We start from the raw sequence: 16,160 nt of genomic DNA on the forward strand, positions 1-16,160 counted from the left end.
TTCTACAAATCCCTCCAAACATACCACCAAAACCACAGAATATATCAAAACAACATTCAGACCTCCTAGAAATAGAAGTTCAAGCATTACTGCAAAAGAACGCAATAGAACTGGTACCAGATACACAAACAAATACAGGGGTTTACTCACTGTACTTTCTAATACCAAAAAAGGACAAAACACTGAGACCAATCCTAGACCTCAGAACACTAAACACATACATCAAATCAGAACACTTTCACATGGTCACGCTACAGGAAGTGTTACCATTGCTAAAGCAACAAGATTACATGACAACCTTAGATCTCAAAGACACGTATTTCCACATACCAATACATCCGTCGCACAGAAAATACCTAAGGTTCGTATTCAAAGGAATACATTACCAATTCAAGGTATTGCCGTTCGGTTTAACAACTGCACCAAGAGTCTTCACAAAATGCCTAGCAGTAGTGGCTGCACACATCAGAAGGCAGCAAATACACGTATTCCCGTATCTAGACGACTGGCTAATCAAGACCGACTCACTGACAAGGTGCTCACACCACACAGATCAGGTCATACAAACCCTCTACAAACTCGGTTTCACCATCAACTATGCGAAATCACACATTCTGCCGTGCAAAGTACAACAATACCTAGGAGCAACAATAGATACAACAAGAGGAATAGCCACTCCAAGTCCACAAAGGGTTCAAAATTTCCAAAAGATTATACAGCGCATGTATCCAACACAAACAATACAGGCGAAGATGATATTACAACTCCTAGGCATGATGTCCTCATGCATAGCCATTGTCCCAAACGCAAGGTTGCACATGCGGCCCTTACAACAGTGCCTAGCATCACAATGGTCACAAGCACAGGGTCAGCTTCTAGATCTGGTGTTGATAGACCGCCTAACATACCTCTCGCTTCTATGGTGGAACAATATAAATTTAAACAAAGGACGGCCTTTCCAAGACCCAGTGCCACAATACGTGATAACAACAGATGCTTCCATGACAGGGTGGGGAGCACACCTCAATCAACACAGCATACAAGGACAATGGGACGTACATCAAAGAAAGCTGCATATAAATCACCTCGAACTACTAGCAGTTTTCCAAGCATTAAAAGCATTTCAGCCAATCATAACTCACAAATACATTCTTGTCAAAACGGACAACATGACAACAATGTATTATCTAAACAAACAGGGGGGGACACACTCGACACAGCTGTGCCTTCTGGCACAAAAAATATGGCAATGGGCAATTCACAACCACATTCGCCTAATAGCACAGTTTATTCCAGGGATCCAGAATCAACTTGCAGACAATCTCTCTCGAGATCACCAACAGGTCCACGAATGGGAAATTCACCCCCAAATTCTAAACACTTACTTCAAACGTTGGGGAACACCTCAAATAGACTTATTTGCAACAAAGGAGAACGCAAAATGCCAAAACTTCGCATCCAGATACCCACACAGGCAGTCTCAAGGCAATGCCCTATGGATGAACTGGTCAGGGATATTTGCGTACGCTTTTCCCCCTCTCCCTCTCCTTCCATATCTAGTAAACAAATTGAGTCAAAACAAACTCAAACTTATACTGATAGCACCAACATGGGCAAGGCAACCATGGTACACAACACTGATAGACCTATCAGTAGTACCCCACGTCAAGTTGCCCAACAGGCCAGATCTGTTAACACAACATAAACAACAGATCAGGCATCCAAACCCAGCATCGCTGAATCTAGCAATCTGGCTCCTGAAATCCTAGAATTCGGACACTTAAACCTCACACAAGAATGTATGGAAGTCATAAAGCAAGCTAGAAGACCATCCACTAGACACTGCTATGCAAGCAAATGGAAAAGGTTTGTTTGCTACTGTCATCATAATCAAATTCAACCATTACACGCATCTCCAAAGGATGTAGTGGGTTACTTACTACACTTACAAAAATCGAACCTGGCCTTCTCTTCCATTAAAATACACCTCGCAGCAATATCTGCATACCTGCAGATTACCCATTCAACTTCACTATTTAGGATACCTGTCATTAAAGCGTTTATGGAGGGCCTCAAAAGAATTATACCACCAAGGACACCACCTGTTCCTTCATGGAACCTCAACATCGTCTTAACAAGACTCATGGGTCCACCCTTTGAACCTATGCACTCTTGCGAAATACAATTCCTAACCTGGAAAGTTGCATTTCTCATCGCCATCACATCTCTAAGAAGAGTAAGTGAAATTCAGGCGTTTACAATACAAGAACCTTTTATCCAACTACACAAAAATAAAGTAGTCCTAAGGACCAATCCTAAATTTTTGCCAAAGGTTATTTCACCGTTCCACCTAAATCAAACGGTAGAGCTACCAGTGTTCTTCCCACAGCCAGATTCCATAGCTGAAAGGGCACTACATACATTAGACGTCAAAAGAGCACTAATGTACTACATCGACAGAACTAAAAACATCAGAAAAACTAAACAACTGTTTATTGCATTTCAAAAACCTCACGCAGGAAACCCAATATCGAAACAGGGTATAGCCAGATGGATAGTTAAGTGCATCCAAATCTGCTACCTTAAAGCAAAAAGACAACTGCCCATTACACCAAGGGCACACTCAACCAGAAAGAAAGGCGCTACCATGGCCTTCCTAGGGAATATTCCAATGCACGAAATATGTAAGGCAGCCACATGGTCTACGCCTCACACATTTAACAAGCACTACTGTGTAGACGTGCTATCCGCACAACAAGCCACAGTAGGTCAAGCCGTACTAAGAACCTTATTTCAGACTACTTCCACTCCTACAGGCTGAGCCACCGCTTTTGGGGAGATAACTGCTTACTAGTCTATGCACAACATGTGTATCTACAGCGACAGATGCCATCGTACTGAAAATGTCACTTACCCAGTGTACATCTGTTCGTGGCATCAGTCGCTGAAGATTCACATGTGCCCACCCACCTCCCCGGGAGCCTGTAGCCGTTTGGAAGTTAGCTTCAACTTTGTACATTTGTAAATATATTAAATCTTAAATGGGTACATACTTATTCACTCCATTGCATGGGCACTATTACTAACAAACAACTCCTACCTCACCCTCTGCGGGGAAAACAATCTAAGATGGAGTCGACGCCCATGCGCAATGGAGACAAAGAGGAGTCGTCCCTCGGTCCCGTGACTCGAAAGACTTCTTAGAAGAAAAACAACTTGTAACACTCCGACCCAACACCAGATGGCGGGCTATGTACAACATGTGAATCTTCAGCGACTGATGCCACGAACAGATGTACACTGGGTAAGTGACATTTTCATTACTCTCCATTAACATAGCAAACATAGGAATGGAAATCTTAAATTCAAATATACAACATACAATATATTTCAATTTAGATATTTATTATAGCTAATTAAACATTCAGTTCGCACATAATATAATCAACATAGAATCAACCAAAAAAAATATATAATACAACCCCCTACCCTAAATGAAACATACATATATGAAAACATAAATAACATAACAGTAAATACGCAAAAATAAACAAATAACACAGAACCAACAAAATCACAAAATAGTATACATACAAAATTACAACCGCCTCATACATGAGAGGATATTTAAACAGCACAATAAAGTTACTGCTTTGATGCTACAATTATGCGTTGTAGTTTGGATTGTATAAAATTCAACATAACAGCCAATTCTAGGTTATAATTTCCTGATTCAAATTCTAAAAATTCTTAAATATCCTCATGTATGAGGCGGTTGTACTTTTGTATGTATACTATTTTGTGATTTTGTTGGTTCTGTGTTATTTGTTTATTTTTGCGTATTTACTGTTATGTTATTTATGTTTTCATATATGTATGTTTCATTTAGGGTAGGGGGTTGTATTATATATTTTTTTTGGTTGATTCTATGTTGATTATATTATGTGCGAACTGAATGTTTAATTAGCTATAATAAATATCTAAATTGAAATATATTGTATGTTGTATATTTGAATTTAAGATTTCCATTCCTATGTTTGCTATGTTAATGGAGAGTAAACTATATGATATGCCCCTGCACTGCCTTTTATTTTTTAGGGTCGAGCCTGCGTTGCATGCGCTCGCGTATCGCAGCGAGGCGCTTTAGTGTTTAGAAAAGGGCTCGGAGCCCTGTCAACGTCACGTCAGTGTTTTTTAATTGGCTCGTGGGCTTGCCTAATAAAATCTGCTGGCTTTCATTAGTCGAAGGCACGCATACGTCATGCCTTTTCCGGTGGCTAGCCCTCCTCGAGCGCAGCGACCAAGTACAGAAAACATGCGAGGCTCGCTGTTTTCCATCGGGCCCGTGGAGTTCTTTTTCTCTCATTTACGAGCACGATCTCGCTTGGCAGAAGTCGAGCGCTTTACATAATTAATTTCACTTTTTCCGGTTATGTACATAAATGCACTTTTGCCCGATAGGTGAAAAGTCGGGTTAGGAGTTTACAACGCGATCAGCTCTAACATGACCCGTTGCATTGCAAATGCTTGTTTTCTGCTGCTACAGTTGTCTCTGCTTGTTCCTGCTGCACCTTGTTGTCACTGCCTTCCTCCTGCACTAAATTGATGGACTTATGCTCCTCTGTGTCACCTTTCCTCAACACTTGTTGTAGAAACCAGACTGCCATGTCATCCTGTAGCTGCTCTGGCTTGCTGAATCAGCCTTTACATTGCATCTCCCTCTAATGAAACTGCACCTTGCATGACTGCTTACACTTATCAGAACCTTTAATTAGCACAGTGCTTCTGAGTAAAGTCCTTTCACTGCCGTTTCCTCAGGAGTGCTGGCTCTGACTGCTTTGGCTGCACTGCCCAATTTATGTGCTCCAATACCCCCCTAAAATTATGGTGTGCAGCCTTCGGTCTTGCTTCCACTCGCACGAGGACACTCACTACTCTGCTGCCCATCATGACGTCCTTCATTCCGCTGGGCCAGTCTTGGGCGGCCTCATGGTATTGTGACTGCTTTGCAAGGCGGAGCACCTCCTCCCCTTGCACACGCCCTGCCTGCCTGTTTTCTGTACTCCTTGGGTCTACACTGCTAAGTCACACCCTCCTCTGACTGTCATCTAGGTTGGTGGGTATGGTCTCCTCCCATATGGTCTCGTCTGCACCAGCCCTACTGCTACACAGCCTATCCTCTGCCCTGCTGCTTCGGGGTTGTTGCTACTGAATCTCTTGAACCTCTGCCACACTGCTGGTGCATGATATGGAAACCTGCATCACACTTGTTGCCCATGCTCCAATGCTGATGAATGCCTGACACACATGCTGGATTACTATGGCATGCTGTGGAATTATCTCAAAACTATAGGCCGGGAGGTCAGGAGGCCTACCACTCACAGGGGGTTGGGGCGGTACTTTAATAAATCTTAAGGATTAAGGGATATGTTTTCCCTCAAACTGTTATAAACACAAAAGTATCCCTCTAAAACAGAGACACTAAAACAAGCAGTTGTTACATGTCATACCCAAGTACAGCTTCATCAATTTGTTGAAAAAAGGGTAGGGGAAAGAGATCCTTTTTTTTTTTTTTGTGTTAATCACCCTCACCCACTCTAATAGTGGCATGCTTCATCATCGGGTTCACCCTTACCCCTAAAAGTCAGGGTGGGTTCAGCCGTGTTCCAGGGATCTCTTTTGATATTAATGTCTGGAGGGGGCGTAACAATTACGGAAAATTCCTCATCCACTGCCAAGGTATCCTTTATTGATGGAGTGAGTGGGAAGGTTAGAAACTAGACGAAGAGGAAACTAGGAGGTAATGGTCATAGGACCCTATATGTCACCAACATATTTCAGCCCTAAACATGTGGCCTGCTCTTGTCCTGCGCTTTCACCAGGGTGGGTTAGATCTTTACAGTACACCATCACCACTCCTTCCCCCCTATTTGTGTATATATTTATTTGTGTGACATGCGATGTATCTCAAAGCATGCTAACGCAGAGTAATACTTGCCCGTTTGAACAGACTGGTAAAGTAAGGACATACATTTATGCATGGCATCCAATTATTTGCCACACTGTCATTATTTTAGCATCATATCCACACCTCCCAAATGTGCATTACTCTTCATATTTCTAAATTGTGTTCCAAGAGTGTAAAGTTACAGTGTAGTATATACTTGTACATGGCTTGCATAACTGAGCATAAGCTGCAGCACATCAGTGTTGCAAAACAAATTTTCGGTGCCCCCATTGTCCCGTACACAAGTTGGCACGTTAAGCCACCTCTGAGTTACAAATGCAACTGTGCTGAATCGTACTTTCAAACACCCAAACCTGCGTAGACCAGGATAGATTGTGAAACGCATACAACTTGATGTGGAATGCTGCCAGTAAAAAAACACGCAATAATCTCTTTCACACTCACCCATCACTTGTTGGATCATTTTCATCCCATGGGGGTGGGGAGGGCCTGAGGAGTGTTAGAGGTTGGCCCTGTAGTCAAACACTAGGTAAAACACAATTACCACTATAGTGTTAGTTATTTGGATTTAAGACAATCTCTCATGTCAGTTCTAAGAATTAGTGTTGAGTCCGGTGGGAAAACATTGGGCTGCCGCCACCTATGCCCATGAGAAACACATGGAGACAATACTTACATCTTCAGGGGTCCCTACCCTCCGTGTCACCTACTTTAGCTCTGTTCTCCCCGGCTCGAGATGCTGAACTGCCATGAACGGGAAGTATTTCATGCCCTGGGCCAGGTCAGCTGTACCTTGTTAGTACTCAACTCTACCACATCCCTTGGGCCAATGTCCTATTGCTAATTGGAGCTTCCCGTGCAGGGACCCCATGTGCTAAAGCGTCCAGGAATCATGAATGCTGTAATTTGGGTTAAGCCCGGTACTCCTTTATAACCAAAGGTGGATGAAAGACAATGCACATGTTGCTTTGTCTGCATAGGAGGGTGTAATCTGGGGTGCGTTACCAGTTTTTAGTCAAAGGCTTTTTGGGTCCACATTGTTATTCTCAGACGTAGTCAAGGCTGTAATTTCTACAGAATAGTGACCAAAAGGGAAACAAAAATCGGGTGGGGAGTGGGGAACCCATCTATACTTTGTGTTTATAGTTGAGCTAAGTAACTCCTTTGTGTGTGACTTGTAACGTTATGAGCCTTGACTCTGTTGTGTGAATCCTCATTCTTCAAGGGGCCAGCATACCTAATTAGGATCTGAAACCAGTCCTATTTGTTAAAGGAGTATCTTTCAGAAAAGGATGGGGCATATGGACAAGTCCGAGTGTAATAGGGAGGAACCACTGGACAAGCCCGTAGTTACTTCATAATTGATCAGTTCCCCTAAACCCACGTTATGGGTTTCTTAAGCATATCCGGAATAGACCTTGAGCTCCTTGTAAACATTTATTACCAGTGGTGTTTCATAATCTAACAGGGGCTCAGTTGGTTCCACAGTATATTATTGAATTCATTCAAACAGTTTTTCAATTTATACATGCATCTCTGTTCCCTTTCCAGCAATCTGCTGCGTACACCTACTTGTGTGGAGAGTTTCTCAGTGATTGACCATTTTAGATCCTTGTCACTGGTTACTTTACAAAAAATGTGCTGTGAATTTTGTAGATGCCCTTTTATATCATATAGTACTTCAATGTTCATTTATCTTGATATTGATTTTTCTTGTGGTCATGCCAATATAATGGAGGCCATATAGACACATGATAATGTGCACTACTTTGTTGGCATTAGTTAGTATGCGTTCTCTGCTAACGGTGCATGTACCATTTCTTGCTGGCTGCAATTGCAGGCCCGCAGATACAGTTTGCATGAGCTCCCATGGGTGGCACAGTACATGCTGCAGCCCATGGGGGACTCCTTGTGTACCAGTGCCCTCGATACCTAAGTATCATATTCTAGGGACTTACATAGGTGCACCAGTATGCCAATTGTAGGTGTAAAAGGTTTACCAGCAACCAAATGTGGAGGAGAGAGCACAGACATTGGGGTCCTGGTTGGTAGGATCCCAATGCAGTACAGTCTAAACACACTGACATCAGGCAAAAAGTAAGGATAACCATGCTCGAAAGATGGTACTTTCCTACAAAAACCTCTGGGCCTCAGGTTGCTCATGCTCTGGAAAAAAAAATGAAGCAAGAGCATGAGGTTGTAAAATCCATGAGTGCATTACAAACACTAAGTCCCTGTGGCTCCTTTCGCCATTCCTCCTGTAAGGCAGGCTCCAACCAACCTCTTCTGATGCCTCGTCTTCATTCCACCAACGACAGTCATCAATCTTCTCCCTGAGGCTTCTACAGGGGCGCATACAGGGGCAGTGACTCTCTTCTCTTTCCCCCAATCGTTCCTCACCTATCGGGGGACGATTGCAACTGTTCCACCCCACTTGACAAACCATACCATTGGATCAGTAGGTGTTGGACATTATCCATCATGGTTATTTTCTGGAGCTCATCACTACACCAAACATTCCACCTCGCAGTCAGACTCTCTCGGGAACACCTAACAATACCCAAGCAGGAAGTTCAGGCTCTTTTACGCAAAGGAGCTATGTAACCTGTCTATACAACATCAAGGGTCAGGAGTATACTCCCTATACTTGTTAATCCCCAAAAAAGACTGATCCTTATGGCCAGTCTTAGATTTACGGCCATTAAATCATTACATCGTTTCAGAGCAATTCTGTATGGCCACCTTCCAAGACGTCAACAAGGTGATTTTCTTTCATCACTGGACTTAAATGACACCTCTTTTCATATTCCTGCACACCCAGCACAACACAAATACCTTAGATTTGTGATAGTACGCAACCATTATCAGTTCATGCTCCTTCCCTTCAGAGTAACTGTTTGAACTCGAGTGTTAACAAAATGCTTAGCAGTGGTAGCAGCACATTTGAGAAGACAAAACATCCATGTTTTCCCATACCTAGACGACTGGCTCATCAAAGCCAGCACTTTCCCACTGTACCTGGATACACTCAAACTACCATACACTTATTTAATCAACTAGGCTTCACTATCACTTTCCAAAAATTTAACCGTTAGCCTCTTCAAACTCCACTGTATCTAGCGGATAATCTGAACCCCCAGTTTGGATTAACCAGTCAAACACAGCACAGATACACAACTTTCAGATGCTTATACAGTGCTTCCAAACCAATCACCAAGTCACAGCCAGAATTGTCATGAGACTTCTGGATATTATGTCCTCGTGCATCACCATGGTGCTGAACGCACAACTACTCATGCTTCCATTTCAGGAACGTCTGGCACAACAATGGTCTCAATCACAGGGTCACTTGGAACATCTAGTGTTGGTAGACAGTTCACTCATCGCTCTGTGTAGTGGTAGAACAAGGACAACCTGTTAAAAGGGCGTTCCTTCCTCAACCCTGTTCCCCAAATCGTACTGACAACAAATGCATCACAGTCTGGGTGGGGTGCTCTCTAACACTATCTCACAGTCCAAGGTCTCTGGGATAGCAGACACTGGGGTCTCCACATCAACTACCTAGAGCTGCTAGCTGTTAACCTAGTGCTGAAAGCATTCACTCATCACCTGATCAGTAGGGTTGTCTTGAGCTGAATGTACATGACAGCCATGTACTAGTTACAAAAATAGGGAGGGGAACGCACATTCTCTATAGTTATATAACCTTTCACAGACAGTCTGGCATTGGTCTCTCCATCACAACATCTATCTGTTAGCGGAGCATCTTCCAGGAACACAGAACAGTTTTGCTGACCTCCACAGCAGGATGCGGCAACAAGTCCACAAGTGGCAACTCCACCCATGAGTTATACTCCCCTATTTCCAAAAGTGGGGTTTCCAGAAATAGATCTGTTTGCAACAGGAGAAAACCCAAAATGCCTAAACTTCTCCAGGTTCCCACACCCCCAGTCCAAAGGCAATGCTCTATGGATGAACTGGTCAGGGATATTTGCCTACAGTTTTTACTATCAAAACAAGAATATCAATCCATTTAATGCAACAATGCAAAACATTGGTTACTTACATCATCTACAACGCTTTGGCCTTGCATTAACATCCATACGCTTACATTTAGCAGCAGTTACTGCCTACCTTTAATATGTATACCCTCTGTCTTTGTTTAAAATACCGTTTATTAAAGCCTTCATGGAAGGTCTTAAAAGAGTAATTCCTCTGCTGTTTCCCCCAGCACCTGCATGGAATCTTAACATTGTCATCACAAGACATATGGGTCCTCCATTTGAACCACTATTGCCTCCTCCAATTTGTGTCTTGAAAGGTAGATTTTCTCATTGCCATCACCTCACTCAGGTGTGCCAGTGAGCTCCAGGCAGTAACCTTGGAAGAACGTTTCTTCCAGCTACATATTAATAGTGTTGTAGAAATCTAAAGTTCCTTCCAAAGGTGGTCTCCCACCTCCACCTTAATCAGTCAGTGGAATTACCTGTGTTCGTTCCTCACCCAGAATCAGGTGTAGAAAGGGTTCTTCACACATTAGATGTTAAAAGAGCTTTTATGTACTACATTGACAGAACAAAAGAATTTTGTAAAACCAAATATCTTTTTGTTTCATTTTTACCCTTCATAGAGGAAAGCCCATTTCTAAATCGGGCATTGCTAGGTGTATAGTTAAATGTTTATAAACATGTTACATTAAAGCCAAAAGAACTGTCTTCACCTCCTAGAGCACATTCTACTCGTAAAATAGTATTCTATGACTTCCTAGGCAATATATGTATAGCTGATGTATGTAAAGCTGCTGCATGGTCTACACCACGCACCTTTACTAAACACTAGTGTGTGGATGTTTCAGTACGCCAACAAGCGAGTGTTGGTCAGGCAGTACTATGCATACTTTTCCTGACAACTGCAACACCCACAGGTTAGCGACCGCTTTTGGAGGGCACCGCTTTTCAGTCTATGCAAAGTATGTGTATCTTCAGCTACACATGCCATCAAAAAGGAAATGTTGTTACACTGTAAGTATCTGTTTATGGCATATTGTACTGTAGATTCACATGAATCCATCCTCCTCCCCCTGCCGCTGCCCCCCCCCCCCCCCAACACCTGTGGCCATTGCAGTTCATTTGCATACTCATTTGCATGGATATCTCTTTACTTACCCTGCCTTTACACTCCATTCACACCCGCTTGCGGGAAAACAATCTAACAATGGAGTTGAGCTAGCTCCTAACTTTTTCTTCAGTATGCAAAGTTTTGCTCAAAAGTCCTCTTCAGTGTGAAGCCCCACTTAAAACTACTGACTTTACACCTTCTGGTGTATTGTACTGCATAATTTATATAGGAACTACCACAAACTGAGATCTGTGACAGATCCCTATATAGTGTGTCGCTGGTGTTTTGCCGTGAGTGTGCCCTTATGCAACCAAAGGCGATACGTAATCACAAAGCGAAGCTGGATGTTGCAGTACACCACAGGAAGTCATGTAAACCCTATTCCAAGTGAAATTCGAGAGCGCAGAGACTTTCCCAGTCTCTGGGCCATTCCATGACAGGTCTTCATTGTGGTCCAAGTTGAAGTCCTAAAAGAAACATAAGAAGTCCAAGCAGACCTCATCATAGCCTTAACACACTTCTTCTGGTATGTTGCAAGATCTTCAACAAGCAGGGGTGTGGAATTCAATAAAATATCTACTTGTCCATGGTACAGTTTGCTTCACAAATCTACTTGTCCTGCAAACAAATCAACTTGTCCCTTTAGTGCGCCAATAAATTAAGGCAGCAGTCTCATTATATATGAGCTCTAGTAATAGCCTTTCTTATTAAGCCAGGGCTCATACTGTAGTAGGGTTTGAATTCTAGATATTCCAGCATTTTGCCTCCTTTCAACAGATCTACATATTGGGGCTGGATGTAGCGTTAAGCAATAGTTCCAGGGTGGAAATGCGCTTTAGAGTCTGTGCAAATGTACTAACTGGCATATTTTAGGGTTTTCACCAGCTTTTCTCTAATCTTTTCTCAGAAATAAAACTTCTTCCATGGTTGGGGGAACAAAGTGGTTGGAGGGAAAGTGAACTTGTAAATGCTCAACAGACTTTCACATGAGCAAATCTATACATGCATATTCGCTCATGCTAGAAAGCAGTTCACAAATGCTTTCTAGGAGTAAGATTTCCCGGCCTACTTCTGTAAATTATTAGAAGCTGTAAAACTGCTTTAATGTAAGGGCATATAACATAGTTGCACTTTTGTGACTTTATTCAAGGATTGAGCCCCTAATTAGGTCTTATGTTAACCAAGACATTTTTGTTTTTATTAAAAAAAATTCTACAGACTGGCTTCACTGTGAGTGACAGTATTCTGCTCTCTCACAAGGAGCATATCAGCACACAAAGTAGTTTTGTTCAGTGCCAGAGACTACTATAGCAGTATTTGCTTTTTGAGACCAAAAATATTCTTGATTTTTGGCAATGTTTGCTCTAAAGGTGAGTGCCTGGCAGTTCCCATAACAATAGTTTTTCAAAAACCATCTCAAAACAAGCCACACATTGACAAAACCAAAAGGCTGGCCACCCATGTCATATGTATTGGCTTTGCTAATGATTGTTTATGTCCATGTTTCATGTCGAAACTGGTTGCACTGATTTTTCCATTATGAATACATACTGGAAATATTAGCATGCATCAACACATTTTAGTAGATGATGCTTTGAAGAAATGGTACCTAAACTTTCACAGTAGTGTAGCAAAACGTTTTTTCCTAGGTGCAATTTTTGTAAACATTCAATTTGAAACAAAGACTCATCAATCCTGCTTTCAAGCTTTTGCAATTATTTGCCTCTAATCGGAGAGCATTCTGGAAGCATTATACGTAACCTCATATTGTTAAAATGTGCAAACGTGTGTACACATTTTTATACTAGGACCACTGTCAGCAGTGCAGTCCAGGCTCACAACAGTTCCTTAGAGCACTCACCCTAATAATAAAGGCTTAGCATTAATGAACCATAAATACAGGTTTGAACAACATTAACATATGGACACAAAGATCACCTTAACTGCAGACAATGACTTTCTCTGAGCCATAATTCAGTACTGTAAACTGGCAGCCAAAAGGTTTGTGCTGCAGGGGGTTGGGCCTACTTGTATCAAGGTCAAAATAAGCTTGAAAACATGTTGCCCTTGACCCCAAACAGTGTGTCCTGGGAGTCGAGCTATAGGAATTCTACACCCCTGCTTCAAGGTACCCCTCCACCTCCCTTCCGTTCTCCCACCGAGTAGCACATTTTGTAACTAATCCTCATGCACTCTAAATTTTAAGGGTCACCTGTGATGCTTGAGGCGTGCAGTCTGGTTACCACTGGCAGATCTGCCCTCTGCGCCATTTATTCCTCCCAAACACGCTTCAGGTTCAGCTTCGAATCGAGAGCTGACTGTTCATCCAGTGCCATGATCCATGCCGGTTTCTGCCTTGTCGACCCGGCGGAGAACGCCAAATCTATTATCCTGTCTGACTCCGAACTTAATCCATCTCAGCCAAGGTTAAATCTTGAAACAGTTCTGATACACCCAGTCTCAGTTCATTCTGAATCTGATAAAATAGCTTCTTTGACTATTAGCCAACCTTCAGTGCTCCAACATAATTTTAGACCGGATTCTGACCAAAGTCAACCTGCTGTTGGTGACGATGGGGTTGAATTTCCACCACAATATGATCATAACTTTCATTTGGGCCTCTCAAGAAGCCAGGGTACTGGGCACTTCCAGTGGCTCAGGACTGCGTTCTCCCCCAGGCCTTCCCACAGAAGAGGCAGCCTCATTTGATGTTTTCATTAAATGAATAGCTGAAGACCTGGATTAACATTTACTGTTGAGGTGAAAACCAAAGACCTCAGTAAATTCGTACAGCCTGAGCAAACCTCACCTGAGCTTTTGCTGCCATTTAATAAATCTGTGACTGCCGATCTCATGGGCAGTTGTGCAACTTCATCCAGGTTTTCAGAGAAGACTGAGGAGATCTGCAGTTGTAGCCAAGATGGTGACGGGTGCATCGAGGTCAGAGAGAATTCTGATGTCCGGAGGAGACCCAGATCCACATATGTCTGCTGGAGTTGTGGGTCATTTACGTGGCTCTAAAAGCCGTCCATCGGTGGGGGCTGGTTCAGGTTCTCACTGACAACCCCACTGCCATGTGGTACTGCAGAAAACAGGGTGGAGTGAGTTCCTGTATCTGGCTGAATCATTTGGGCATTTCCTAGGCTATGCACCACCTGACCGGATCTTTAAACACCAGGGCAGACCAGCTCTGCTGGTGACACCTAGCTGATCACTAATGCCAGTTACACCCAGAGGTGTCTTCCAACAATGAGGTGAACACTGACTTGATCTGTTTGCCGCTCCTGATATTACATGATGCCAGCAGTGAGCTGGAGTTTACCAAATGGCCCTTTCTTGGCAATGTATTCTGCCTAGGGTGAAGCACGGGACTCCTCTATTCCTTCCTGCTGCTATTTAAAGAGTTCTGAACATGATCAAGAATGATTAGGCTAAAGTCATCCTAGGTGTTCCGGATTGGCCCAAGAGAGTGGCAACCAGAACCTCTGGACATGATCATCTGTCTTTCAGCAGGGCAGGGTCTTGCATCCAGGCCTGCACAATCTATACTGTTATTATGCAGCCCCAGCCATCGGTTACAGGACGGAACAGAGTCAGTGCAAAGCCACATGAGGCCTCCTCCTGGTTAAAGTATCCACTAGAAAGAGCGCTACAGAAGGTGAGTAACTTGTTCATCGTGTGCATTAGGTCTAAAAAAGGATTTTATTCTAGCTCCAAGTACACGTGCTTTCTTGTAAGCACCTCCTGTTATGTTAAAGTATTTGCCCGTGGTTCATTTTAGGCAATTGTATTTTGCGTTTCTATTATTGTGGCAAGTTTTTGCAATAAAGCTTTAAAAATCACTAATACTTGCCAAGTCTTTTCAAATGCTTGTTATATTTGCTTGCCTCCTGACAATATGTTTTGACAAATCATTGCATTCATTTGTCGATAGACTTGGGAGGTAATTAAAATTTACATCGTCTCTAAGGAAGATGTCTAAAATTCTGAGTTTTAATTAATGAAAATGTATTGTAGACTGGGAAAGCCTGCTAAATTCTTTACTTGTTTCTTTTCTTACAGGAGTTCCCTTTCCAAAAAACTTCATGTCTGTGGCAAAGACAATCCTCAAGCGTCTTTTCCGAGTATATGCTCACATCTACCATCAACACTTTGATCCAGTTATTCAACTGCAAGAGGAGGCACACCTCAATACATCATTCAAGCACTTTATTTTCTTTGTTCAGGTATGGTATGTGTGACTTTGAATAGGGAACTGAGTTTGATACATCAGAAATCCTACTCCCAACTTTCTATTTCTTCTTAATACTTTGGCCTCCTCCTTAAGGTGCATTATTGTCCAACTATTCTGTTTGTCCCTTGATTTAGATTTTTTTGTTAAAGAGCAGGTAACAAAGGCAATGCCCTTTATAGGTTTAAGCTTGCTGCTTGTGGAGGTCGATCTTTAATCTGTTTGACCGCCTTGACCTTGAACAAACAACCTTTCCCACTGCGTAGAATATACTGGGAGAACGTGGTTAGAGCACAGCTCAAAACCTGAGTATCTGATTATTACATTTAACGTTGATGCTCTCTCTTTGCTTCTTAGCGCTGGAATGTCCCCTTGGGCAGCTGTGTATTCTGTTTGATTGATACTTGGCGTCGGCATCACTTTGTAGTCTGCATCCCGTTTAATAGGGATTGCAGCTACAAAGAGAGAGCGCAAATATTAGACGGCACAGATAAATCCAAAGAGACTGGTTATGTGTGTGGTGGCAGCTGAAGAATGGACATATTTCTTCTAGATGGAAATTTGCCCCAGGGCATGTATTTTGGCAACAGGTTTCCAGAGCCCAATAGAATCTCTACATCTTAGGATGTCACTACTTCGATCCAGAAGGGAAGTCCTAAGAAAAAAGGTCAGTCGAGCGTATAGCTGCTTAGCTGAGATTTTCTTGCTAGAATGAAATTCTTTTAGAAACAATTTGATAGAGTTTAAAAAGAAAACCTCACATTTAAGAGCAAAACATTTAAAAATATGGGTATAATAATAATAATTTTTTTTTTTTTTAGATCTTGCTTTGGAAAAAAGAAA

At 42.4% G+C, this 16,160-nt stretch overlaps 1 protein-coding gene across 1 annotated transcript in view; it reads left to right on the forward strand.

Annotated features, from left to right (window-relative positions):
- The window catches only part of MOB1B (MOB kinase activator 1B), a 239,519-nt gene that overhangs the window by 165,510 nt on the left and 57,849 nt on the right, over positions 1-16,160 (forward strand). The window contains exon 5 of the mRNA XM_069236867.1: positions 15,149-15,312. Coding sequence (XP_069092968.1) covers positions 15,149-15,312 — 164 coding nt within the window. The remainder of the gene's footprint in view (positions 1-15,148; positions 15,313-16,160) is intronic.

This window comes from Pleurodeles waltl, chromosome 1_2 (assembly GCF_031143425.1).
Source record: "Pleurodeles waltl isolate 20211129_DDA chromosome 1_2, aPleWal1.hap1.20221129, whole genome shotgun sequence".
Lineage (NCBI taxonomy): Eukaryota > Metazoa > Chordata > Amphibia > Caudata > Salamandridae > Pleurodeles > Pleurodeles waltl.